At 34.7% G+C, this 26,664-nt stretch overlaps 1 protein-coding gene across 4 annotated transcripts in view; it reads left to right on the forward strand.

Annotated features, from left to right (window-relative positions):
* Positions 1-25,950, forward strand: part of STAM2 (signal transducing adaptor molecule 2) — a 51,127-nt gene extending 25,177 nt beyond the window's left edge. For 3 of the 4 annotated variants that reach the window (XM_022569722.3, XM_089916821.1, XM_022569724.3), the window contains 13 exons: positions 3,365-3,449; positions 4,378-4,453; positions 4,564-4,662; positions 5,795-5,941; positions 7,499-7,568; positions 8,105-8,291; positions 11,558-11,652; positions 13,691-13,773; positions 13,908-13,995; positions 14,978-15,032; positions 18,875-19,028; positions 21,594-21,763; positions 23,248-25,950. In XM_022569722.3, the coding sequence (XP_022425430.2) occupies positions 3,365-3,449; positions 4,378-4,453; positions 4,564-4,662; positions 5,795-5,941; positions 7,499-7,568; positions 8,105-8,291; positions 11,558-11,652; positions 13,691-13,773; positions 13,908-13,995; positions 14,978-15,032; positions 18,875-19,028; positions 21,594-21,763; positions 23,248-23,479 (1,541 nt within the window). In that variant the 3' untranslated portion in view covers positions 23,480-25,950. The remainder of the gene's footprint in view (positions 1-3,364; positions 3,450-4,377; positions 4,454-4,563; positions 4,663-5,794; positions 5,942-7,498; positions 7,569-8,104; positions 8,292-11,557; positions 11,653-13,690; positions 13,774-13,907; positions 13,996-14,977; positions 15,033-18,874; positions 19,029-21,593; positions 21,764-23,247) is intronic. The other variant, XM_022569723.3, reaches the window with a different exon arrangement.
* The last annotated feature ends 714 nt before the right edge of the window (positions 25,951-26,664 follow it).

Raw genomic sequence — 26,664 nt, forward strand, 5'->3', positions numbered from 1 at the left:
CACTTTATTGAGTGTTTTTATCACAAATGGATTTTGAATTTTGTCAAAAGCTGTTTCTATTAAGATGCTCGTATGATTTTTATTCTTCACTTTGTTAATGTGGTGTATCGTATTGATTGATTTGTGGTTGTTGAACCATCCTTGCATCACTGGGATAAATCCCACTTGATTGTGGTGTATGATCCTTTTACTGTATTGTGGAATTTGGTTTGCTAATATGTTTTTGAGGATTTTTGCATCTATACTTATCAGTGATATTGGCCTATAATTTTCTTTTTTTGTGTGATTTCTTTGTCTGGTGTTGATATCAGGATGATGCTGGCCTGGTAGAATGAGTTTGGAAGCGTTCGTTCCTCTTTAGTTTTTTGAAATAGTTTGAGAAGAGTAGATGTTAACTCTTCATTAAATATTTGATAGATTCACCTGTGAAGCCCTCTGGTCCTGGACTTTGGTACTTTGGTTTCTTGGAGGGTGTTTTTGTTTGTTTGTTTGAATTACTGATTCAATTTTATTACTGGTAATTGGTCTGTTCATGTTTTCTTTTTCTTCCTGATTCAGTCCTGGGAGATTGTACATTCTAGGAATTTATCCATTTTTCCTAGGTTGCCCCTTTCACAGGCATACAATTGTTCATAGTAATTTCTTATGATCCTTTGTATTTCTGCATTGTCAGTCATAACTTCTCTTTTATGTCTGATTTTATTTGGGCCCTCTCTTTTTTTCTTGTTGAGTCTGTCTAAAGTTTTATCAATTTTATTCATCTTTTCAAAGAACTAGCTCTGAGTTTCATTGATCTTTTCTATTGTTTTTTTAGTCTCTCTTTCATTTATTTCTGCTCTGGTCTTTATTTTCTTTCTTCTATTAACCTTTGCGTTTTGTTGGTTCTTCTTTTTCTAGTTCCTTTAGGTATAAGTTTAGGTTGTTTATTTGAGAGTTTTCTTGTTTCCTGAGCCTGGCTTCTGTTGCTATAAACTTCCCTCTTAGAATGGCTTTTGCTGTGTCCCAAAGATTTTGGATCATTATGTTTCCAGTTTCATTTGTCTCCAGGTACTTTTTAAATTTTTTCTTTGATTTTTTTTCAGTGGCTCATGGTTATTTAGTAACATATTGTTTAGCCTCCATGTGTTTGTGTTCTTTGCAGTTTTTTTCTTGTAGTTGATTTCTAGTCTCATACCACTGTAGTCAGAGAAAGATGCTTGGTATGATTTCATTCTTAAATTTATTGAGAGTTGTTCTTTGACCTAGCATATAATCTCTCCTGGAGAATGTTCCATGTGCACTTGAAAAGAATGTGTATTCTGCTGTTTTTGGATGAAATGTTCTATATATGTTTGTTCCATCTGCTCTATTGTGTCATTTAGGCCAGTGTTGCCTTATTGATTTTCTGTCTGTATGATCTGTCCATTGATGTAAATGGGGTGATAAAGTTCCTTACTATTATTATATTACTGTCAATATTTCCATTTCTGTTTGTCAATATTTGCTTTATGTATTTAGCTGCTTGAATGTTGTGTGCATAATTTACAATTGTTGTATCTTCTGTTGGATTGATCCCTCTATCATTATGTAATGTCCATCTTTGTCTCTTGTTACAGTCTGTTTTAAAGTCTGTTTTATCTGATATACATATTGCTACCCCAGCTTTCTTTTTGTTTCCATTTGTATGGAACACATACCTTTTTCCATCCACTCACTTTCAGTTGGTATGTATCTTTCCATCTAAAGTGAGTTGTTTGTATGCAGCATGTATATACGAGTCTTGTTTTTTAATTTATTCTGCCACCCTGTGTCTTTTGATTGGAGCATTTAGTCCATTTACATTTAAAGTAATTATTGATAGGTTTGTACTTACTGCCATTTTGTGAATTGTTTCTGGTTGTTATCGTAGTTCTTTTTTGTTCCTTTTTCCTTTGATCTCTTGTGATTTGATGACCATCTTTAGTGTTACATTTGGATTCTTTTCTCTTTTTTGTATGTATATCTATTGTAGGTTTTGGGGTGGGTTTTTTTAGTAAATCTATTTATTTATTTTTGGCTGCGTTGGGTCTGCATTGCTGTGCACAAGCTTTCTCTAGTTGTGGTGAGTGGGGGCTATGCTTCATTGTGGTGTGCAGGCTTCTCATTGCAGTGGCTTCTCTTGTTGTGGAGTACAGACTCTAGGTGCATGGGCTTCAGTAGTTGTGGCACACAGGCTCAGTAGTTGTGGCTCGCAGGCTCTAGAGCACAGGCTCAGTAGTTGTGGCGCACGGGCTTAGTGGGATGTGGGATCTTCCTGGACCAGGGCTCAAAACCATGTCCCCTGCATTGGCAGGCAAATTCTTAACCACTGCGCCACCAGGGAAGTCCTTATTGTAGGTTTTTGATTTGTAGTTAGCATGAAGTTTATACATATCAACATATAGATATATATCGAGACATATACATATATATATAATCATATGTATATTTTTTGACTTGATGACTTCTTTTTTTATTAACTTATTTTATTTACATACTTGGCTGCATTGGGTCTTCGTTGCTGTGCACAGGCTTTCTCTAGTTGAGGCAAACGGGGGCTACTCTTTGTTGCGGTGCATGGGCTTCTCATCGCTTTGGCTTCTCTTGTTGCAGAGCACGGGCTCAAGGCATGTGGGCTTCAGTAGTTGTGGCACACGGGCTTAGTTGCTCCACGGCATGTGGGATCTTCTAGGACCAGGGCTCGAACCCATGTCCCTTTCATTGGCAGGTGGATTCTTAACCACTGTGCCACCAGGGAAGTCCCGACTTGATGACCTTAAGTTCAAAAACATTCTAACCCCCTTACATTTCCCTACATACACTTTTAATTTTTTTATGTCATATTTTACAATTTTTCATTTTTTGTATCCCTTAATTACTCTTGTGGTTGTAGATGAATTTACTATTTTTGTCTTTTAACCTTCCTACCAGCTTTGTAAGTAGTTGATCTACTACCTTTACTGTATATTTGCTTTTACCAGTGAGATTTTTCCTTTCATAATTTTTGTATTTCTAGTTGTGGTCTTTTCTGCTTAGAGAAGTCTCTTTAACATTTCTTGTAAAGCCAGCTTAGTGGTGCTGAACTCTTAGCTTTTGTTCATTTGTGAAACTCATCTCTCCTTCAAATCTGAGTGATATCTTTGCTGGCTAGAGTATTCTTGTTTGTAGGTTTTTTCCTTTAATCACTTTAAACATATTGTGCCATGTTCTTCTGGCCTGTAGAGTTTCTGCCAAAAAGTCAGCTAATGGTCTTACAGGAGTTCCCTTGTGTGTAACTGGTTGCTTTTCTCTTGCTGCTTTTATGTCTTTCTTGGTATTTATTGTTATGCAAGACATCCTTATTTTTGTGTGTGCTTATCTCTTATAGAAAAGGCCACAAATGAGTACAACACTACAGAAGATTGGAGTCTTATTATGGACATATGTGACAAAGTTGGAAGCACTCCTAATGGGTAAGATGCCCAGTCATGCCCACTGAATGTCTAGGAACTTAATAATCTGTGTCTCTTATCCTGATGTAACTTTGGAAGGAAAATGGGATTTTTACTACTTCCTTTTGGGGGATAAAAGTAAAGACATGCTGGTGGCTGGATTTATGTGATTAACCTCATCCTGAAAGAACAAATGAAAAGAATTGACCAAAAATTTGAAATATTAAAACACATAATTAAAGCCTTGTTACAGCATGGACACACGTTAACAATGAATAGACTTAATTATTTAGGGAATTCCCCTGTGACTTAGACATGTTTAATAATGAAGTAGGTAAATATAATAACATAAAACATATATACTAAAAAGACCTTTCAATAATGAATAGGTAAATGCAATAAATCATAATGAAAAAATGAATATAAATAATGGTGCTTTGGGGATGGAATGGAGCAGTCAAGCTGAACTGATTATACGTTAGAAGTTTAGAAGACTGATGAAAGCATTTGTTTTAACATTACAGCTTTTCAAAGTGCATTCATGCATGTTTATACTTAAATCTTTTGAGACTGTATATCTTGCTAGTTTTTTTTCCCACAAGATAAGAATTTGCTGTGTGAAAGCTCAGTCTGTCTTGAAGAAATGAAAAGGTAATTTATATGATATTGTTCTCTTGTGTTGACTGACCTTTTTGGAAATGATTCGGCTCTTCATTTTTGATTTTGGAATGTACAACCTTTGCAACAAGTTTTCTTTTTCTTTTTTTTTTTTTAAGTTCTACAAGTCTATGAGCAAAACATTGTGTAAGATCATTTTATAGATTGAGTCCTTTAATGAAGTGACATTTGCAGGTGTATATATAAGGTATTCTGCTACCAAATAAGTTTAAATTTAAAAGTAAATGTTTGAATTGAAATTCTGAACACTTAACCTTCTTCATTTTTTTAGAGCAAAAGATTGCCTAAAAGCCATAATGAAAAGGGTAAATCATAAGGTTCCTCATGTTGCTCTGCAGGCGTTAACTGTAAGTGAAAGTCGTGTTATTATTTGACCCAAATTTTAAATGTGTATTTATTTCAGTTAAGTAAGATAATATCTCGACATTTATATATTGATTTTTATTTTAATTAATAGCTTCTTGGGGCTTGTGTGGCAAACTGTGGAAAGATATTTCATTTAGAAGTATGTTCCCGTGATTTTGCAACAGAAGTACGTGCTGTGATAAAAAATAAGGTAAATTTTAAAAAGAGAAGAAATTTGTCATTAAAAAATATATATGCTGTGTTATTTTAACTATATAAAGCATTAATAGAGTTGTATAGTAAGGGAAATCATTTTAAATAGATTTGAAATGAAAAAAACTTTCTGTTCTAAAATTTGTTGTTTGCATTTGTAGCACCAAAAACTGTTTTCCTCCCCAAATCATATATATTAGTGATAATAGCTGATCTTTATTGAGGGTTAGCAGTCACTGCTTTAAGCATTTTATGTATGCTACCTTTTTTAAAGCTCTTAACAACCCTTAGAAGTTAGATTCCCTTATCATTCCTATTTTATAGATGCAGAAACAGACTTAAGAGAAGTTAAGTAACTTGTCTAAGGTTATGCAGCTACTAAGTGGCATAGTTGATGTTCATATTCAGGTTTCTGTGACTTCAGAGTCCAAACTAGCTACCATTCTGTCCTGATTCCCATTAGAGATGGTGAGCAAAGGGGCCCTTTATTTTAGAGCAGGGTGGAGAGGGTCTTCTTGATGGGGTTGTTATTAATTTATTTCTGTTAGAAGCTCTGAAGCACTATTCTCAAGCTATTAGTGGCAAAAATATCAGAATTTTAGTTTAGTTGATATGAAAAGCTTAATCTAATATTGAGAATATTAAGAAAACATAAAAGAAATAACCTCTGAATATAATAGATTCATTGTCATTGTATAAGGCATAAACGTTGATGTTCAAAAAGGGTAATTTTCTGGGCTTCCCTGGTGGCGCAGTGGTTGAGAGTCCGCCTGCTGATGCAGGGGACACGGTTTCGTGCCCCGGTCCGGGAAGATCCCACATGCCGCGGAGTGGCTAGGCCTGTGAGCCATGGCCACTGAGCCTGCGCGTCCGGAGCCTGTGCTCTGCAACGGGAGAGGCCACAACAGTGAGAAGCCCGCATACCACCAAAAAAAAAAAAAAAAAGTAATTTTCCAAGAAACAACTGTATATTAAAATGTAAATAAGCATTTATCAAGTGCTCATTTAGGCTAAGGATTGCTAGACTTTTGTTGATGTTCATAAAATTAGAGAATTTTGGTGGTAATTCTCTTTGTTAAATAATTCAAGTACTTATTTTAACAATTTTTTTCTTTGCCTTTCTTTAAAAGGCTCATCCTAAAGTATGTGAAAAACTGAAATCTTTAATGGTGGAGTGGTCAGAAGAATTTCAGAAGGACCCTCAGTTTAGTCTGATATCTGCAACTATTAAATCTATGAAAGAAGAAGGAATTACTTTTCCTTCAGCAGGTTCTCAGGTAAGAGATCATTCAGACTCATGGTTGACCCTATACTATTTCGAAGATATATACCTTGGGTAAAAGCTGGAAAGGTTTATCTTAGTCATCATTGCTCACCTGCACTCTACATGAGTCTGTGTAGCATAGTGCCTTATATTGAGTAGACATTGTAATTGTCAAGTGAATTACTTCTACAAATGAGAACTTTGAGAAGTGAATCATCCATAAATAATCTGTTTAATGCTACTCTGAATGTAGAGTCATGCAAAAGGCATAGATGTGTGAGAGAGTCCTTATGTTCAAGAAATTTATAGTCAATATGGAGGGTAACTATATACATGTGAAAAATAACTAGTTATAATTGACAAATATGGATGAGGGATACACAAGCTAGATGCCAGGAGGGAGAGGTTAACTACAGATTGGGATGGTGAAGAAGGTGAAGAGTAGAATTTTTAGGCTGGAATGTATTTCAGTATGTAGAGAGGAGTAAAGAGGTCATCGAGGAAGGAATGACATGAACCAGTTCATGGACTTGAGAAAGCTCAAGACCTGTTTGTTGAAGAATGAATATGCCTGGAGTGAATAGTGTAGTTTACATATAAGATGGGGTGAACTATAAGATGAGAAATTTATTTGGGGATGTAGGGGGTAGCTTTAGTAGGACAGGGGTGGGAGCAGGGATGATGAGTCACAGAGTAGGTTGTTTTTTTTAGTCTGTGGGAGAAAAACACTGTGTCTTGGCTTTTGCTCTCAGTGCCTCTTCTTTTCCAGGATGTGGGCTAGGCAAAGAGACTAAGAGAAGTACTGTATATTTTTTTTAAATTTTGGACTGTAGACTGAAGACACAAAAAGAACCTTTATAGCTGACCAGGCCTAAGGGTTCAAGGTAGAATTTTGAGATAAAAACCTTATAAGTAACAAAAGTCTAGCATTTTCCTGCTCTGTCCTTTCTGCAGGTCATTCTCAAAAATCTGTGTTAAAGAACTGGTTGATGGTTCAGAATCCTGGACATCTATCTCTGTCTTCCATGCCTTTAACTTTAACCATGACCTTCCTTAGTCCTCTGCTATGCCTGAAGAGCCACCACCATTCAAACACAATGAGTAGTAAAAGGGGGCTTAACGTGTATGCCTAGAGCTGCACCTTTTGTCTGCGTCCTCCCTCCTCTTCTCTTCAGTCATTATCATGGCTTCTTGCTTCTACTGCTCGCATAGCCCTGTGCCTCTAGCAGTATAGCACCTCTCACTGAATGAGAGACCTTGGACCACTGAGATCAGGAAGTGCAATCAGGAAAGATTCATATTTAAGTACTTTCTGTATGCCAGGTTCAGTGTCAGATACTAAGGTTTATGCAAAATGTAAGCTGGTTCGTGCCCTTTGTGATTTTTTAATGTTTTCTTGAAAATTCTGATGTTCTGTTTTAGTGCTTGAAAACAACTACTTAATATTATCACAAAGACCTTCACTTTTAAGTGGAACTTAATTAACTTTTTAATTAGCATGAGCGAATAATCATAGAGCTTGTGTTTTCCTTGAAAAGGTAGTTGTGTTCATTTTACTCATACATTACAGACTGTCTCAGTTGCTGCCAAGGACGGTACGTCATTGAACAAAAACAAAGAAGATGAAGATATAGCTAAAGGTAAATAAAGGATCATGCACGTGTAATTTAGTGTTGCTAATCTAAAAACTAGTGGAGTCTGAAAAGTAAGAGAAACAATTGACGAGATATAAGATTAATTGAACTCATAAGCGTTGTCAGTAACACGTATTTAATGTCCTACCTTTGACGAGATTACATTTCACCTTTTCTTTAATGCCAAAGTTATGAGTCAAGCACAGAAATATGTTCATGACTTGTCCTATATGGAAAGCTACCCATATTATAATGTCACAATCTGTTTGCTGTAAAAATAATAGCTGCTATATATGACAGACTGTGATAATAAGGAATGAGCAAAAACTTATTTTAAAAAATGTCATGGTTCTCTGCCCTGTCCCCTCTCCCCTTCCTGCCCCCACAAAAGCTAATTGTTTAGCGTTCAACTGGACAAATAAGATATTCACTTGATTTATTCTTATTAAATAGTATATTATGTAATATTTCTTATTAAAGTTTTAAAAAATAAGAATTAATTCTGGCTGTCTTGTTTTTTGTATTTTAATTTTTCAAACTAGCTATTGAATTATCATTGCAAGAGCAGAAGCAGCAGCACACAGAGACAAAATCTTTATATCCATCTGCAGAAATTCCATCAAATAATAAAGTTGCAAGGAAAGTGAGAGCTTTATATGATTTTGAAGCTGTGGAGGACAATGAACTCACCTTTAAACATGGTGAAATTATTATTGTTTTGGATGACAGGTATGTTTTAAATATTTCTGGAATATTTTGAAGTTATTAAGTATAATACCCTTAATTTAGAATGCTGGATATTCAGCTTTTGACTTTGGTGTATTTAAATCATACTAGAACCTTTTCTACCTTAGTTATTTTTTTCTCAAACTAGACTGGGTAGTGTGAGTTTCTTATTCTTTTGTTAAATTTGGTAATAAAGTATTCTTTAGATCTTGGATTAAAAATGTATTAAATAATATTGTTTATTATCACAATTGGGAAACAGAAATATTCAGTCATCTGAATGCATTTACGTTAGGAGTTGTATGTACTAAAATTACTGGCAAAAAAAAACTTTAGGAAGAGATATAGTTATATTACCTTTGATCAGTGCAACCAAAAACTATACTCAGCTCCTCCGCAATTCTTAATCTGCTACTGCCTCTCCCTCACAATTTCTCTATCACTTAAAGTTGTAATAAAGAATAGATCTGTCTGTATTGGGCCTAAGTCTATTTTACTTTGCTTTTAAAAGAAAATGATGAAATTTAGCAAGAGTGAGACCTAATAGCTTGTTGCTATGAAGAGAGATTGCAAATGTATTTGGTATCCATTATAAATAACTTAGTAAGGATACATTAGTATATTTTTAAATGGGTAGATACACAAAATCGTTTTACTTTGCTACAGTAAATATTTATTGAGAAAATGTTATGTAAATAAGCTGTGTTTATAATAAAAAAGTGACCGAGGGCACAGTTCTTTCTTCATGAAACCTAGAATAAAGTAAGGGAGTTAAAGTTAGAGGTAATTAGGTGGGATGCAGGTTGTGAATGCCGTAAGAGGTAACATTGGGGTCCAGAAGAAAGCAGAATCACACCTGGTACAAGCATCTAGGAAAGAAGGCTTATCCAGGGGGTCTATTTCAGGTGTTTGGAAAGGAATAGACAAAATTATCATTTCCAGTTTCTGTGGCTGTCCATTTACAAGGTCCAAGAGAATCAATGATCAAACTGTTAAAACTGATAAGAGTTCATCAGGTTGTTGGATATAAGCTCAGTATACAAAAATCAGTGGTATGCTTTAATCACAACTATTTAGAAAATGTAGAAAAAAATGTCATTCTCTATAGTCACAAAAATTATAAATGATTGAGGAATAAATAAACCTAACAAAGGTACATAAGGACTTTATGGAAAAAATTATAAAATTCTTTGAAAGATACAAAGGAATATAAATATATGTAATATATTTATGTAAATATAAATGGAGAGAGATACCATGTTTATGGTGAAGAAACCTTAATATTGTAAAGATCTAATTTTTCCAATGTTAATGCATAAACAGTGCATTTCCAATTAAAAGCCCAATAAGACTTTTTTTTTAGAGAACTTGAAAACATTTTAATTTTAACATTAATATGGAATTGTGAAGGTATACAGTAACATAGAGAAGGTACTTTCCCTGCCAAGTATCAAGGCATATTAACAAGCTGTAGTAAATAAATACATAGACTGTTGCAACAGGATGGAATCCAAAGATAGGCTCATGAAAGATAGCAGCTTGCTGTTTGAAAGATAGGCTATCATAAATCAGTAGAAAAATTGGTGTACTATTAAGTAAATTTTGCTGGGATGAATGGTTTTTTATGCAGTGTAAATAAAATTTGATTCAGCTTCACACAGTACATAAAATTTCATGCCAAACAAATTAAAGAACTAAACGTGGGAGAGGGATATAAAGGAAAACCTGAAACTATTAAACAAATATATAGGAGAATAGGAGTTCAAGGATAGAGAAAGATTTCTTTTTTAAAAAAGTGTAGGGACTTCCCTGGTGGTGCAGTGGATAAGACTTCATGGTCCCAATGCAGGGATTTGATCCCTGGTCAGGGAACTAGATACCACATGCATGCCGCAAATAAAGAGTTCACATGCCACAACTAAGGAGCCCACCTGCCGCAACTGAGGAGCCCATGTGTCGCAACTAAAGGAGCCCACGTGCTGCAACTAAGGAGCCCGCCTGCTGCAACTAAGACCCAGCACAACCAGATAAATATTTTAAAAAATAAAAAAAAATTAAAAAGTGTAAACCATAAAAGGTTGCTAAATTTGATTATAGAAACAGAAAACAACATGCAATAAAAGAAAACTGTAAGCATATGTTAAAAGACAGTGACAGTTTGAGAGAAGGTATTTGCATAATGCAGACAGACAAATGCTAATCAGAATATGTACAGAACTCCTACATATCCATGAAAAGAGACAAATGACCCAGTGGAAAACGAAAAGTGCACAGAAGGTATGAACGAGCAGTTTACAGAAGAGGCATTTTGGATGCTCAGAAGAGCACAGCAGTGAGAGATGATTTCTCCTGTGTGACATCATGTGTTGATTGGACAGTTAACATGTGTGAGCAGAAATGACATTCTCACACACTGCTGAGGGAAAGGAGGATGGTGAATTGCCACAACCACTTTAGGGAACATTTGGCAATACTAGTAACGTGTTCTGTGGCCCTGCAAGTGCATGTCTGTGAATAAGCTAGAGAATTGTTGCATGTACGCCCTAAATCTAGAATGATTATTGCCCCAATCCTCATAAGGGTGAAAGACTGGAAATAACCTAAATGTCCGCCTGTATGGGGATGGATAAATCAAATATGCCATGTTTGTGTGATGGATCTTTGAAAGGAATAAGCAAGAGCTGAAAGTATTGACATAAAATTTAAAAGATCTATAATGACTAGTATTTATATCTATAGAGCTGACTATAGATATCTATAGGTATATAGATATCTATAGATATATAGATATTTATATCTATAGAGTTTACTATATAGATATTTATATCTATAGAGTTTGCTGTATAGATATTTATATCTATAGAGTTTACTATATAGATATAGTAAAAGAATAATAAATACACTTGAAGGAAGGTGACATACCAACTTGATAGTGGTGGTATGAAAGATGGATGTGAGTTTGGGACTTGGGGATGTTGATAAAGGAAACTTCAGTGTTATTTATAATGTTTTGATTTTTTTTAAGGCCCAGAATCAAATATGACCAGTTGCTGATTGGTTCTAAATTTAAGTATGGGAGTATGGATGTTTTGTTTTATTTGTGCTTTTTTATAGTTCCTATTAAGTTTAAGAAGAACTACATTTAAATATAGTGGGATTTGAGCTGGTATTTTCAAAGTAGGCTAAATTTAATTTTTATCTTAATTACTTTTGACATTAGTGTACTGAAATGTAGAGTAACAAGTGACATTTTTGTACTGTATTTTCAGTGATGCCAATTGGTGGAAAGGAGAAAATCACAGAGGAATAGGACTCTTCCCATCTAATTTTGTAACCACTAATTTAAACATAGAACCTGAGGCAGGTAAGTTAAGTCTGAGGGAAGGTTAAATCTATTGAAGTTTTTTTAAACTTGAATTTTGTGGTTCAGTTTGAAATATAAAGTAGATTGGCATTTAACTCTTGTTTTAAATCATTTATTTATAAGCAGTACAGTTTAACATACTGCTTACCAAATTAAGGCATTAACTTATCCCAGGTCAATTCCAAGAGTTATTTCCTTATCGTTATATTTTAAATCCTTTGAGAGCTAATGTACAGAGGTACAATTAAGGCATAAAATAAGCTGTGCTTGACCATGTAAATATTTAAATCAATGTAATTATAGTTTTAAGAGGCAGTATGTGTTTGTTCAGTACAAACAAATATTTGTTTTATTCATCGCTGAAGCACAGTATCAAAGCGGGCCGGGGGTGGGGTGGTGGTTGGGAGAACTGGTTGACAAGTGCTGAGTGTGATTACAGGGGTTAGGAGTACGCCTAAGTTTTAGACTTTTCCTCAGCTTGATTTGATCCTAGCGAACTCAGAACAATAACAAAGTCATGTAATCAAGGCAGTAGGTCCCTAGTTCAGATCTTTTGAACTTCACTCAGTTTTGCAGCCATAGACCGTTCCCCTCAGCTGCTGCCAACCATACAGGGAAAGCTTCCATTTGTTAGGCAGGCAGGGAGTTGGGGGGAGCTGGGTGTAAAGAATAGCTGATGATAACACTGATGATGGTGAGGATCAAAAATAGAATTGCTCAGTGGTGTTTAAGCACTCATTTGTCAGGTGTTAAGCCAAATCTTTTGCTTGCACTATTTCGTTTAATGTTCATAAGTCTGTGAGGTAGGTACTTTTGTTACCTCATTTTACAGATAAGGAAACTGATGCTGAGGTTATGTGGCTAGTAGGTGACAGCCAGGATACTAAAGTCAGCCAGTCTGCCATTAGAATGTACTTGTACTAACTGACTCACTGCTGGACATACTGCTTCTAATGCTTATAGTTCTAGAGAAAGAACTTAAATTGAAAGCTCTCTGCACTGTGTGTAACATCATCTTTGTATGGGTGGGGTGATGCATTCAATTAAAATGAAGTGTAGAGAGATGAATACTGAGTACTCTGCCACTATTTATACTTTTTATTCCTCTAGTCTGACTCTCTAAGTAGGTATGAAAATTGGAGACACTAGTTTTAATAACTTGATAGACCACGCTCAGGGAATCCTATACTATGGTGATTTCCCCTTGGCATAGGCTAGAGAGATTGAGCTGCAGTTTTAAAAGGAAAAAATATTTGGGGTTTTCAGTAAGTCCTCATGTTATGCTGAGCTCTGCTCCTTAGGGCATATTTGAAAGTTAGCCAAATATTTGAAATAACTGTTGGGACTTATAAGTTCTTTGGTTATATAAATTTTGATTATAATTTTTTTTACTAAAATTTACTTTATTAAAATATAGTACATTATAGCAGTACTCCAGTGAGCATTTAAATAGTTTTTTGTATATGTATGTTTGTAAGTTATTTTTCAGCCTTCTTTTTCCTAGGAAAAGTTTTTGTTTTGTGTTGCTTTAACCGTTATCAAAGTTAGGTTGAAATCAAGTCTATTTTTTTGTACATATAGAAAATAATTTTTTATAGCAAGGAAAGAGTGTAGAAGGAGTTCATAGATTTAACTCTGAAATTAGCTAATTAGATAATACTCTGTCTACTCTCTCATATATATATATTCACCCTAGTGATAACACTCAGTTCTCAGGAAAGTGTCTGTAATGACAGTTCCCATGAATTGCTTACTTGTTCCTCTATAATGTAAGTTCCATCAGGGCAGGGATTCTTATCTGCTTTATTCATTGGTGTATTTCCAATGCCTAGAACAATGCCTGGCACGTAGTAAGGGCTAAATAAATGGTTGTGGCATGAATGAGTGAACATATGTAATAATTTATATCGATTATGAAATGTGATGATTATTTAAAGGGTTTCCATTTTCTTATGGATAATCACAGGCTACTTATAAATTAATGACTAAAATACCAAAGTAAATACTAAGGAACTTAAAGTTTACTTTGTTTCCATAGCAGCTGTGGACAAATTGAATGTAATTGATGATGAAGAGGAGGAAATTAAGAAATCAGAGCCTGAGCCTGTTTACATAGATGAGGTAGGATCCTTCTTTTGTTTAATGGTTAAACTGTTGAGACTTAAAATGTATTATCCTTGAGAACACTTGGAAAGAGTAATTTTTATTATCATTGAAATTAAAACTCTTTGTAAAGTGTCCTGTTACTTTTTTAGGATAAGATGGATAGAGCCCTGCAAGTACTGCAGAGTATAGATCCAACAGATTCAAAACCAGACTCCCAAGACCTCTTGGACTTAGAAGGTGAATATTAGGGATTAATGTCATTTAATGTTTTAGCTATTTATAATGTCTTAAATTTCTTCTGCCTTGGGTTGCTTCCAGAGTTTAGACATCTCTGGTGGGAAATAGACTGGTGTAGTAAATGAGTAAACATATTACTTAGAAGATGTTGCTATAAAACTGCCTATCCTGTCCAGTGAAGAAGTCTTTGCTTTTCTGTAATATCACTAGTGAAATTTGCAGTCCAAAAAAGGACAGAATTAGAAATAACAGCATATTAATTGAGTCAAAATGTTCAAAACTCTTATTCCTCTTTTAATTCTCTTGTGTCATAATTTTAAATGTCAAAATTATACATGATCTGTGTTAACTTTGTAATGCAGTTATTTGATGCATGCTGATGTGTCTTTTTAGTCTCTAAGAAATCTGAAACAATTAAAACAAATGTCTTTATGCCTTTTTTAATCCATTGGGAGAAAAATCTCTGTGATAAATGGATAAATGTTATTAAATTTTTTTATGGAAGAAAGCCTGGTTATGAATATATAATATTGTGCTATTGTATCAGTGTTTACATTTGGAGATATATAAAATGTTTTATTTTGAAATGGCTTAAATAAATGAAAAATGTTCATATCTAATCTGTACTTAATTACATATTTTATACACTGTGACTCAAATTCCTTTTACTTTAGCTAATAATAGTTTTCTAGGTATTTTTAAGATTTTTGAGGTAACTCCAAATTTCAGTCTGCAAACTTAGTACTTCCAGAGAACATGGTGGGATTTCTGTTCTGATTTTGACTTTGCCTTGGTCACATGATATTAATGTTGGTGCTGAATAGTATTAAATTTGGTCTTTTATAGTCCCTTCTCTAGCATAAACTTAGTTCTCTTTGTATTTTGCATGGTGTTGCATATGGTGCTCTGTTGTTCAAAATTGTTGAAATTGACTTAAACTTGTTTTTAGTTTCAAGATTTTAAAATATTTTTGTATTTACAGATATCTGCCAACGGATGGGTCCAATGATAGATGAAAAACTTGAAGAGATCGATAGGTGAGATTCTTCATGCAGGAAATAACAAATATAGTTTTCCTAAGTTTACTTGTTTTTGGCAGAACTTTAAGCTAGGGAGTTTTTGTGGAACTGTTCCAATCTTTTGAAATTGTTTCTCAGTTTCCAAAACTCTTACAAACTAATAGCAGAATGGTACTTTTGATTTTGGTGCAGTTTTTTTCATGGCAATATATTACATGCAGAATGATAGACTCCAGCTCTTACAGTGCCAGTCTTCCTTTTCCTACTTGGGCTGGAGTTGAGAGATAATGAGTTGTGAAGAATAAAGCACAAAAATGGGAATAGGGATCTTAGGCAAGCATTGTTTTGTTATATAATGAGAAGTAGTATTTGTAAAACTTTCAAATGAAATTTCCTATGTGTTTGTGACTCTAAATCCAGTGTATATACCTTCTGTTCTCATTTTTTGTTCCCTGTATTTCTGTATCTCTGTTGTCCTTTTAATTTCATTATCCCATCTAGTCTTACACTTCCTTAGAAATAGTAGCCCTGCAAGACGGACTGTCAGGGTTTTGAACTTTTAACTTAGTTTTGCTCCTTCTCTTATTCCTCAGAGCTTTCTGTCTGAAGTCAGAGGGGGCAGCCATAGTGAACGGCAGACAAGGAAGAAGGCTTTAGTGTTCCACCATCCTCCCTTTCTGTTTACTGAACTTGTGTACAAAACAGCACAAGAACAGGAACTACTTTACTTCTTATCTGCCTTTACCAGAGAAGAGTAGTAGCAGCAAGATTTTTTCTAGTCACTGAAGATTATATTCTTTGTTCCCTGAGACTTTTTTTTTGTAAATTTGTTGTATTTTCTACAGAAATGAAAAATAAATCCCTGTCGCAGTAAATGAAATGATGGTAGCAGTTTCATCACATTTTATTGGTCTTATTTTGGAGAAAGCATTGAATATCTACCTATACATCTGTTACTTTGGTTTCATTGAAGGCATGTTAATGGTCAGTGAATAATCAAATGGGAAAGATTAAAAAGAAAGATAGTATTATCTTAGGTGTGGTTAGGGGTGCAATTATTATAAACCTTTCTGGAGCCTAAACATAGTCTATATCTTTTAACCCAGCAATACTAAATACATAGGGATATATGCAAAGATTTACCTCTTAGAGTGTTCTTCACAGTGTTATTTATAACAAACTTGAAAGTAACTAAAATATCTCTTTTTTTTCCCCTTAATTTTTATTTATTTATTTTTGGCTGCATTGGGTCTTTGTTGCTGTGCGCGGACTTTCTCTAGTAGCAGTGAGCAGGGGCTACTCTTTGTTGCAGTGCTCAGGCTTCTCATTGCGGTGGCTTCTCTTGTTGCAGAGCACGGGCTCTAGGCGCGCGGGCTTCGGTAGTTGTGGCTCATGGACTCTAGAGCGCAGGCTCAGTAGTTGTGGCACAGGGGCTTAGTTGCTCCGCGGCATGTGGGATCTTCCGGGACCAGGGCTCGAACCTGTATCCCCTGCATTGGAGGTGGATTCTTAACCACTGCGCCACCGGGGAAGCTCTAAAATGTCTTTCAATGTGAAATTGGTTTAAAAAGTATTCTACATCCATACATTCTGCAATAAAAAGCATTACCACTGATAAATATCTATTGACATGGAAAGATGTCATGCTATATAATGGAAAAAAAACCGAAGATATGACAGTATAATTTTATTTTTGTTGATAAAAAAGAATATCTTCGAGAAAAAGGTCTAGAACAATTAAAAATTAGAGTGATATTTTCTGATACAAGTTAATTTTTTGAGTGAAAGCTCACCTGTTAACCAGTTCTCTCTTCAATTTCAGTTCCTGAATGGGCCAGCTGGCATTTTCCATTCCATGCCCGCTAACTGCAGATGCATCTCCTGTTCTGGAAAATGCTTGCTGTTCTGCAACAAATTTTTATTGACTATTTACCTTTGTCAAACATTCAGAGATGAATAAAATATTGCTTCTTCCCTTGAATGGATCATTGTCAGTTTGTTTTTCCTTAAAAGAAAAACAACTTTACTGTCAGAATTTAAAATTTTACATTTCATTTCTGTCTGTCATTGTACAGAATGAAATTTGGTAGCATTTATCACACTAGGAAATTATATTGTGTAAACAATATAAATTAACCCCAAAAAAGTGTACATAGAGTTATTGAAGAGAGATCCATAGCTTGAACTTAACTATGTTCCAGGCTGTTCTAACGTTCTTTCCTTCTACCTTCCGAAAACCGTTTTCTACCACCTTAATCAAATTACCCTCTTCATTCTTCCCTTGTGTACCCTTCTCGTTCCTTTCACTTGCCTTAATTCACACTGTCCCACTGACCTGACTTAGTCTTCCTTTTTTTGCTTGGCCTCTCCATCCTTCCTCAGGTGCCAGCTTAAGTCCCAGCTTCTCCCTAAAGCCTTTTCAGTCAAATTAATCCCCTCCTCTAAACTCTTCTGTTCCCTACCTATTTCATTTAATTTTGCATTCAAATGTATGCTGTCTTACATCATTTGCTATTTTTCAGGTACTTAGCCTTGTCTCCCTAGTAAGTTGCAGTCTTTCTGAAGGAGAGGACCACACCTTCTGCCTAATTTCTCTGTCCCAGGATAGTGTTGGGCACAGTTTAGTAAAAATTTGTTTCTTTGGTATTATGTCTCAAATCCTGGAAGGTGATCTCAAATGTGCTCAGTCATCCTGCCCTTCTATGTTCTTCTGGTATTCATCAGTATACTGGGTTATGTGGACCAATTGCCTATGGTTACTTCTTAGTCACAAATTTGTCAGCATGGACACTAATTTCTGGAGCTTCCTGTATGATTTATAACTGGTATTTCTGAAAATAGAGTTTGACCTCCTTTATACAGTCACACATGCAAGAGAGGAAACAGCACTTTTTGTTTGTTTGAGACATAACAGTCTCTGATAGAGGAAAGGTGACAAGTCCTGACAGGACTCAATCCAGGTCATGTATTTGGGAGCCCTGTGTCTGGCTGCCTGTGTTTGCCTCTTGTCTCTCGAGTCTCTCTGTGTACATATTTAAAAAGCTACATTTAATAAACAGACTTGTGGGTGCTTTAGGCCAGATAAAGTGGCCGTTCAACTTTTATGAACTTGTCAGTTGCAAAGGGAGTTCTTTATTACTCCCAGGGTAACAGGCAAAACTGTACCAAGTCAAAAGGATTTGCATTGGAGTTCCTTGGGCAGATTTGAAGATGCAAATTTGAAAATGTTCTTATTTGGACCTGGTTTCACTCATTTTTTCAGAAGAAACCAGCAAACAAGCAGTAGAGACTAGTTCATTATATTGTTTTCATTTGCATTTTCAAGGATAATTATTCTTTTTTTTTTTTTTTAGTTAATCCTTTCATGAGTATGAGCAAATGAAAATGTGTGTGATTTTGTTTGTGAATATACTTTTATCTCAGTCATATTGTATTTCATAGCAGGCTCTGGGCCTTGCCTGAGGACTTTCTTCTACTAAGATTTTTTTAATTAAGGCTTGGACTCTTCCTAAATTTAGAAATTACTCTTCTTTGTAATTGAATTTCCAACAGAGACCTGTAACATAAGAAACAACATTCTCCTAGCACCAAAATTATGAATTGATTGCATTTTACGAGGTGTGGAAAGGAGTTCCCCTAATATTATGAAGTCATATCAGCCTAGACATTACATGAATTAAATAATTCCTCCTCCCATTTTCCCTTTTTGAATATACATTCATATATATAAAGAACCTTTTAAAATATGAGTAGAAAATGTGGTAAATTTTTAAAAATACTTTATGTTGCTAAAAATTAAAAATATGCTTAAAATGCTTAAAAACTTTGAAGAGTATTAAAGTGCTTCCCTTCTATGTTAGGAAGCATTCAGAATTGTCTGAGTTGAATGTAAAAGTCTTGGAAGCTCTGGAACTATATAACAAGTTGATGAATGAAGCACCAGTATATTCAGTCTATTCAAAGATCCATCATCCAGCACATTACCCACCTTCATCAGCTGGAGTTCCAATGCAGGTGAGCATTTTTGAGAACATTTTTCAAAATTTAAGAAAAGTTTTAAATTTAAAAAAAGAAAGCTTTAAAGCATAGTATTAAAATTTCTATGGTCTCTGAATAACATTATAAAATTCATCTTTGTCAAAAAATGTTGGCTAAACAATTAGTGTTCACCAGGACAATTACAAAGACACTATTTCACAAATACATTTTAGTTCATTTATAACATAATGAAGAGACCATTAAATATATGAGGGGAGTTCTGTTCTTCATAAGCTTTTGTAAATATAAAGCATAAATCCTTTATGTAACTGTAAATCCTTTTTGTAAGTATAAAGTATAAATCCTTTGATTTAGGACAGTGCCTGGCATGTCACAAGTTCTACAGATGAGGTACTGATGCTGTTCCTGTTGCTCAGCAAGCAAAATTTAACATTTCTTTTAAATTTCTGTTAAGATTTCTTTGACTTACATGATTATTAAAAGGCTTCATTAAAGAACTCATTTTGTTCTCAGATCATGCTTTATATTTTCTTAGATGCACAACTTAAATTGTGCATGCATAACATATATGATGCAGGCATATAGATGCAGGTTCCGTGAGCCATTCGTGAACACCATCTTTTCCGGAACTTTACACCTTTTCTGTGTTTCCCAGCTGAACTGAATATTTATATTTATCAATATCCATTATTCTGAAACCTTTTTGAAATTTCAGCCAGTTAGTGGTTGAATTCAGAATGAGTTTGGATGAACAAATTTCATATTAATTTACAAAAACTGGTATGTAAATGAGTGTGTGAAGGAGACACCAAGGAGAAAAGATAGAATATGGATGCATAATCTAGATGACTTGACACAACATAATTGTTAAGTAAAAAAAACGAATAGTTACCATGGTAACTCACATCAGACAAGATGCATTTATCAAATATGCCATGCCCTGAACTTCTGAAAATGATGAAAGAGTCATTACATATGAGGATAGAAAGAATTTCTGGGTGCAAAAGACAGCTGGAGTTTATTCAATATTGCTTCTGTTTTCAAAGAGTTATCTGCTGCTGCTATGAACACGGAACAAAAAGAAATGTTTGCGCCATTGTGTTATGGGACTGTGTGTTGTATTTACTTCTTTGTGTGTCTGGAAAGGGTTATTTATTATTCCTATGTCAGGTTTTTCTGTTTAGTTGCATACTATTTACAGCCTGTGTTTTGCTAAGCATAACTCATTTCTTTAAAAAGCTAGCTTTCTGTCTAGTTTGATTCTTCACATGATGCTATCTGTACTATTCGTGCATAACAGCATTTGAAATATTCAAAGTTCCTATTCTAATTTGAAAAAAAAAAGTTTGTACTAAAAAAAGTTAGCGTAACACACCATTAATTGCATCTGTGAAGGCCACTCAGGAATCCTAACCTGCAGAAGAGGTCCGCTTCCACCATCTCAGCCTGTGGTCAGTGGGCTGTTATGTGTCTGCTAAGGAGGTAATATGATTGTACTTATTAATGTCATAGTTGATTTGGCATTTCTAGCATTCTAAATTTTCATGTCATTGGTCTTTGCTTTAAAAATAGCTTAGTTTAAAACTTATGGTTACCAAGGGGGAAGGGGTGGGGAGGGGAGGGATAAACTGGGAGATAGGGATTGACATATACACACTACTATATATAAAATAGATAACTAATAAGAACCTACTGTATAGCACAGGGAACTCTACTTAAAACTCTGTAATGACCTATATGGGAATAGAATCTAAAAACAGGTGGATATATGTATAACTGATTCAATTTGCTGTACAGCAGAAACTAACACAACATTGTAAAGCAACTATACTCCAATAAAAATTAATTTTTAAAATGAGCTCAGTTTAAAACTGGAGTGATTGATATTTATTAAACGTGCATCGTTTTGATGCTGTATTTGGTAAGCAGATGGTAGATCCTGTATGTTACCCTGGAAATTAAGTAGGGCACATATAAATATTCACAGAGACTTAGACCTTTGCTATTTCTTAAGAGTACATCTCCTTTACCCATAGTTCTTCTTTCCTTTTGTCCTATCTGTCCTGCAGGCAGGATGAAGGAGGCATTGGCAGAGAGGGCCTGCACTCTGCCTTGATACCATTTATTCTTCAACTTGCTCTTTTAAGTTTCATTCTTAAGAAGTTGAATAAGTCACCTGAGATGGGGGTGAAGAAGGTCATCTCTCTGATGGTAACTTGAAGTGATACTGTGCTGCCCTTCAAGGGAGTATATAGTTTTCTGTGGCTCTTCAGCAAGACACGTTACTTAGTAATAGGCAACCTGGGTGGATTCCAACGTGCTCCTTAAAAGTACACCACCTCCCTTCCTTTCAACCCCCTGCAAAATAAAAGAACAAGTAAATCATAAATTTCCATAGATTTGGCACTGTCATTTGGAAGCGCTCCACTTTTTATACTAGGGTGGATAGATTGGTAGAATCAGATTGCTCCCCAAAGAAGTATAACATTTTATTTCATTTAAGTCTTTTAAACTTTTAAATGTATCGCTAGGTAGTTGTTTGGGAGATCAGTGAGTCAACTTTTTCTCTTTGGTTAATAGACATATCCAGTTCAACCACATGGTGCAAACTATATGGGTCAAAGTATTCACCAAGTCACTGTTGCCCAAAGCTACAGCCTAGGACCAGATCAAATCGGTCCAGTGAGATCGCTGCCTCCAAATGTGAATTCCTCAGTGACAACACAGCCTGCTCCAACTCCATATTTAAGGTAAGTGTTTGGGAGCTGTGTTAATTTTGTAATTATATGCATTAAATTTTCACAGATTTTCAGAATGAGAATAATTAGACCCTTCTCTTTATAATAATAGTGCCCTCTTTTGCTATTGAGATGAAGTTGTAGAACTTCCCATTCAAGATCCCATGAAATCGGAATGGTGCTGTCTTAGCTTTGTTAACCATACTGAGATGGTGCCTAGACCTGGCTTATGGTCTGGGTCCCCGGGACAAAATAAAGCTAACTGTCCCTTACAGGACCCAAGCCTGTACTTGGGTCCTGTAAGGGTATACTTAGCACGGTGCTCTAATCAGCCTAGTAAAGTAGTCCCAGACATATTTTAGGAGCATGTACTCCTAAAAATCAGAAAACTTTTGTTACTTTGACTCTTAAACAGAAGTGTGTTTGAGCTGTGGAATTTGTAGTCTAAGTTTTCATACTAACTTCTATTCTGAAAAACATGTTTAAATCTTGCCTTCTGTTAACTTTGCTTAACCACACAAAATGTTTATTCAGTACAGTCATGTGTAATGATTTGTAAGGTCTCTTCCCACTCTTAAATTCCATGTGTATAAATTTTAGACATTATCTGGAAATTAAATAAATCTGTTGGTATTGGTGTTTGATTAAGTTAAAATGTAAAAATTTTGTTATCCTGGGTGACACTAGGAATTACAGAGAGAAAAATGAGTATAGACAATACTTGTTTTTGGACGAGTATAGACATTAATCCTACTATATTGAAGCAGTGTATTTGGTGCATTTAAAAATTATATATCTTTTGAAAGATATGCTATAGTAATTACAGGAACAAATGAAAGTCCTGCGATTTGGTGTGACTTTTCAACTTAGTGGGGTTTTGGGGGTTTTGTTTTGTTTTTGTATAGTGTCAATAAGTAAACTATAGGTCAGGACTATTTTGAGGGTAGATTCAGGACACTTTGTGGATTACATGTTCTCCCTGCCTTTATTATTTTTATGTAGGGATTCAGGTTAAGCTATCCCGGGCAGCTTTGGAAGTGCCCTACCAAAGGAAAGTATAAAGAGTGGGTGAGGAATAGTGGTCTCCTCTGTGCTGATCGAGAGAAGAGGGAAGGGAGAAAATGGGCCGAGGGTGTACTTGAGCCGGGGTTTTGTTCTCATTGCAGCTGGCCAAGGACACCAGCATCAGAAATAATCTGCATCTCCTCAAAAGATTTCTAAATGTTTTCCGTGAGAGATTTTGGAGAAAACAGAATTAGATAGGCCGTATAATCCTATATTTTATTTCTTTTTGAGTACTTTCTTCTTCCCAAATATAAAAATTACATTAACAGTATTGGATAGCTGGAGTAGTTAAATCATAATCGGAATAGTAGAGGTATATAAACTTAAAGAGACGGAAAAGACATTTTTATTTTCTCATGATGATTGATCTCTGACCGTAACTTAGATAATGTAAAGTAAATATGGTTTTCTTTTTAAAATTTTGTTTGTAGTGCTGGACAAGACACTGTTTCCAATCCTACTTACATGAATCAGAACTCTCACCTTCAATCAGCTACTGGTGCAGCTGCTTACACGCAGCAAATGGGGATGTCTGTGGATCTGTCATCTCACCAGAGCACTACTTCCAGTTTGCCGCGGTCGGCAGGGTTTGCAGTGGCAGCTCCAGCTCATTCAGTTGCACAGCAGCAAACAGATTACCCTCAGCAGCAGCCTCTCCTTTAAAAACAAACCAAGCGTTTTCTTGAAAGCCTTCCTAAGTGTACTACTTGACCGTTGTGATTGTACTCTGAAAATATTAAAAGAAGAAAAAAAATTTTTCTCAGCTCAAAAGGCCCATGAATAAAGCTCAGAAACGTATTTTACTCTAACAGGCCATAAAAGGTTTTTTCAGTCCCAACTTGTTTGAGGTCAAATTTTTGATGAGAGGCAGCTTCAGGTTCCTTCCAGTTAGTTTTTTCTTACTTTCAAATCTCTCTACACAAATCTGGACAACCAGTAAGTAGCCTTATGACACTAAACAACATGACATAGGAGCATACAAAGAAACCACCATTTACCCCTAAAATATGGTAATTGGGAGAGCACTGAAACGTTTAAGTATTTTTTGTCTGCATATTTTTTTTTCAGAGTTTCCCACCCATCATTATTTTAAAAGGCAAACATGTTTTTGTGTACGCTAGCTTCCCTGCATATTTCCTTTGGCTTCTTAAATTGTAGTTGTGTTTGCAGTACTGTCAGTTTTGCTCTCAGTGGTGTGTTGAGTAGTAATTAGCATATAATTGTCTATGGAAGCAAGAGCACTTTGGGAGGAACAAAAATGTTTTCTGTTATTATCAGTGAAGACCATGTAAATGCAGTTGTGTGATAAAGCATTTAGCCAGTCCCCCAGTCATGCTAACAAGTGGGCTGAGGAATGCCCCACAAAACATTTCCATTCCCTGGAAAAAAACGATTTCTTTTCCTACAAGGTTCCTTGGCATTTAGAATTGCCACTAATGACCTTTTCAAGTGATTTTGGCCATTCTCTAATGAAGGTATGGTCAGTTTTTTTGTTTGTTTTGTTTTGTTTTCCTGTAGTGTGGTGTGCAGAGATGCTGCATTCCCTTTTTACAGAGTATATGTGAATTTAAGCTATGAGACATTCCTAATAATTTGATGTGATATATATACCAAGTGTGGATGATGTGTGTTTTTATTGATGTTGTTCTTTTAAAGAGATGATTTGAGTACCACTGGTATGCCAGACTGTTGAAAATTTTGGCCATTCCTTTCAAAAGTAATCCTGAGCCTGTGGAATAATAACAGGCAATGGCTTTATAGGGAAGCCATCAAGACAGTTTTCCTGAAGCCTATGTTTTAAAGTGAGTTTATAGTGCTAACAGATTCCATATACTTTAGGAGTTCAGTAGTAAACCAATAAGGATTGTTTTCTTTCCTAAAAATTTGCACACTACTGCATCATCTGCCAACTTTTTAGATAACACAACATGCAAATACATATGCTTACAGATATATGGTATTTAGACTGGGGAAAAACAATGGACATAAGTTTTGTTTTTAAAAAGTTAACTTGTGGGAATTCTCTGGTGGTCCAGTGGTTAGGACTCGGCGCTTTCACTGCTGGGGCCCGGGTTCGATCCCTGGTTCGGGGAACTAAGATCCCGCAGGCCGCCAAAAAAAAAAAGTTAACTTGCATGGAAGCAAGATTTCTATATTGTTTTTTAAAGAAAGCCCTTAATCTTTCTACCAAGAATCCGTTTGAAGACAGTACTCTGGAAATTTTTGTCATTTATGTAGTTACAGAAATTTGATTATAAGTATGTTCCTTTTTCAAAGAAACTGTATATTAGAACAAAATAGTCTTAGGTGTACTACTTGGTCTACATGTAAAGGGAAAAACAAGCAGTATTTGAAAGCCCAATTTCTGTCATTGTCTTATTTCAGGTACAAGTAACTGGAAAGAAACTTAACCTTTCATGTCTCTGTTCTGTTTTTTATCCAGTATTTTCCTTCTATGTGAATTCAATTATATACTTACAAAAAATTCTAAAATGGCACCTTACTTTTTTGGAAATGAATCTTCTATTCTTTAAAGAAAACAAAACATAAAATACATTTACAAAGCTGCTCTTAATAATAATTAATGTTTGCATATATATGGAAAATCTTATTTTTCCCCCCAAACAATATTTAATAAAGTTATTTTAATGTTTGTGTAAATAATTCATGTATAATTGTGATCTGAGTTGTAAAAGCTTAATTCTGTATAAAGCTTTGAAGTAGAATAAATACTGCACACCCACTAAATCGGGATCTGCCATTTAAGTTCACCTAATGTAGTTTTGTAATGATATAACATGCAACATGTATATAGTGTATATTGGCATTTAGCAGTGAAATTTTATACATCCAGAAGTTTCTTCTCCCTTTTAAATTAAAAATTATTTTTGCCATACTGTAATGAATTTTGTGTTGCAGGTTGTTGATAGTATAAAAACGTTATTGAATCTGTGTACTGAGATGATATTTTTGGTGTTAATAAGAAACACAGGGTTGTTATTTTTCTTTCTTTTTCGTGATCTTATGGATTGTATTTAAGACCTGTTTATAATTAAATGTTTTCTGCCAAAGGAATTGTCTAACATCAGGTTCATAGGTTTATATAAAAAATAAAAATAACTTCTGCTTTTTCATATTGTATCTTGGTACATTAGAAAGAATTCCTGAAAATTTATAATAAAATTAATTTTCGCTAATGTAGGAAAAATTTCCCCTGGATGTTAAACTGTATAAAGTAGGATATGTTCTTATAGTTTGGGAAATGTATGGTCTATCAGTATTGTCTTGTAATTTGGTAATTTGTTTATAAAATTACCTGAACATTAAATAATTATAATATTTATATCAACTAGGAGTTGATACTTGACTATGTAACAAATTTCACTGTAAATTTTTGAAGATAGTTATAGTTTCATTGTCCAAATTTTTAAGAAAATTGATTATTAGATGTTAAAAAAAATTATGGCTTAAAGATTTAAAAAGCAAGTTTTTCTTAGTAAAAATTGTGTCAAGGCCCCTGACTTCTAAGAGAGGATTTATTGAATTGTCATTATGATGAGAAAGCTGAAGTTATTTTTGTAAATAAGAACTTGTAAATAATATAGCACCAGTCTGTCATGCTTTGTTTCTGTCAAAAGGCATTTTTCTTATTTACTTACATCAGTTTTAGTAAGTAAAGGGAGGACTCAATTCTAGGGATTTGATTTTTTTGTTGTTAATTTGATTTATTTTTGTTTGAAGGTTAAAGATTATTTTTTTTTTACGTTTATTTATTTATTTTTGGCTGCATTGGGTCTTCATGGCTGTGCTCGGACTTTCTATAGTTGTGGCGAGTGGGGGCTGCTCTT

Source organism: Delphinapterus leucas, chromosome 8 (genome assembly GCF_059928025.1).
Source record: "Delphinapterus leucas isolate spDelLeu-1000000601 "Yukka" chromosome 8, BTC_Dleu_Yukka2, whole genome shotgun sequence".
In the NCBI taxonomy this organism is placed as follows: domain Eukaryota; kingdom Metazoa; phylum Chordata; class Mammalia; order Artiodactyla; family Monodontidae; genus Delphinapterus; species Delphinapterus leucas.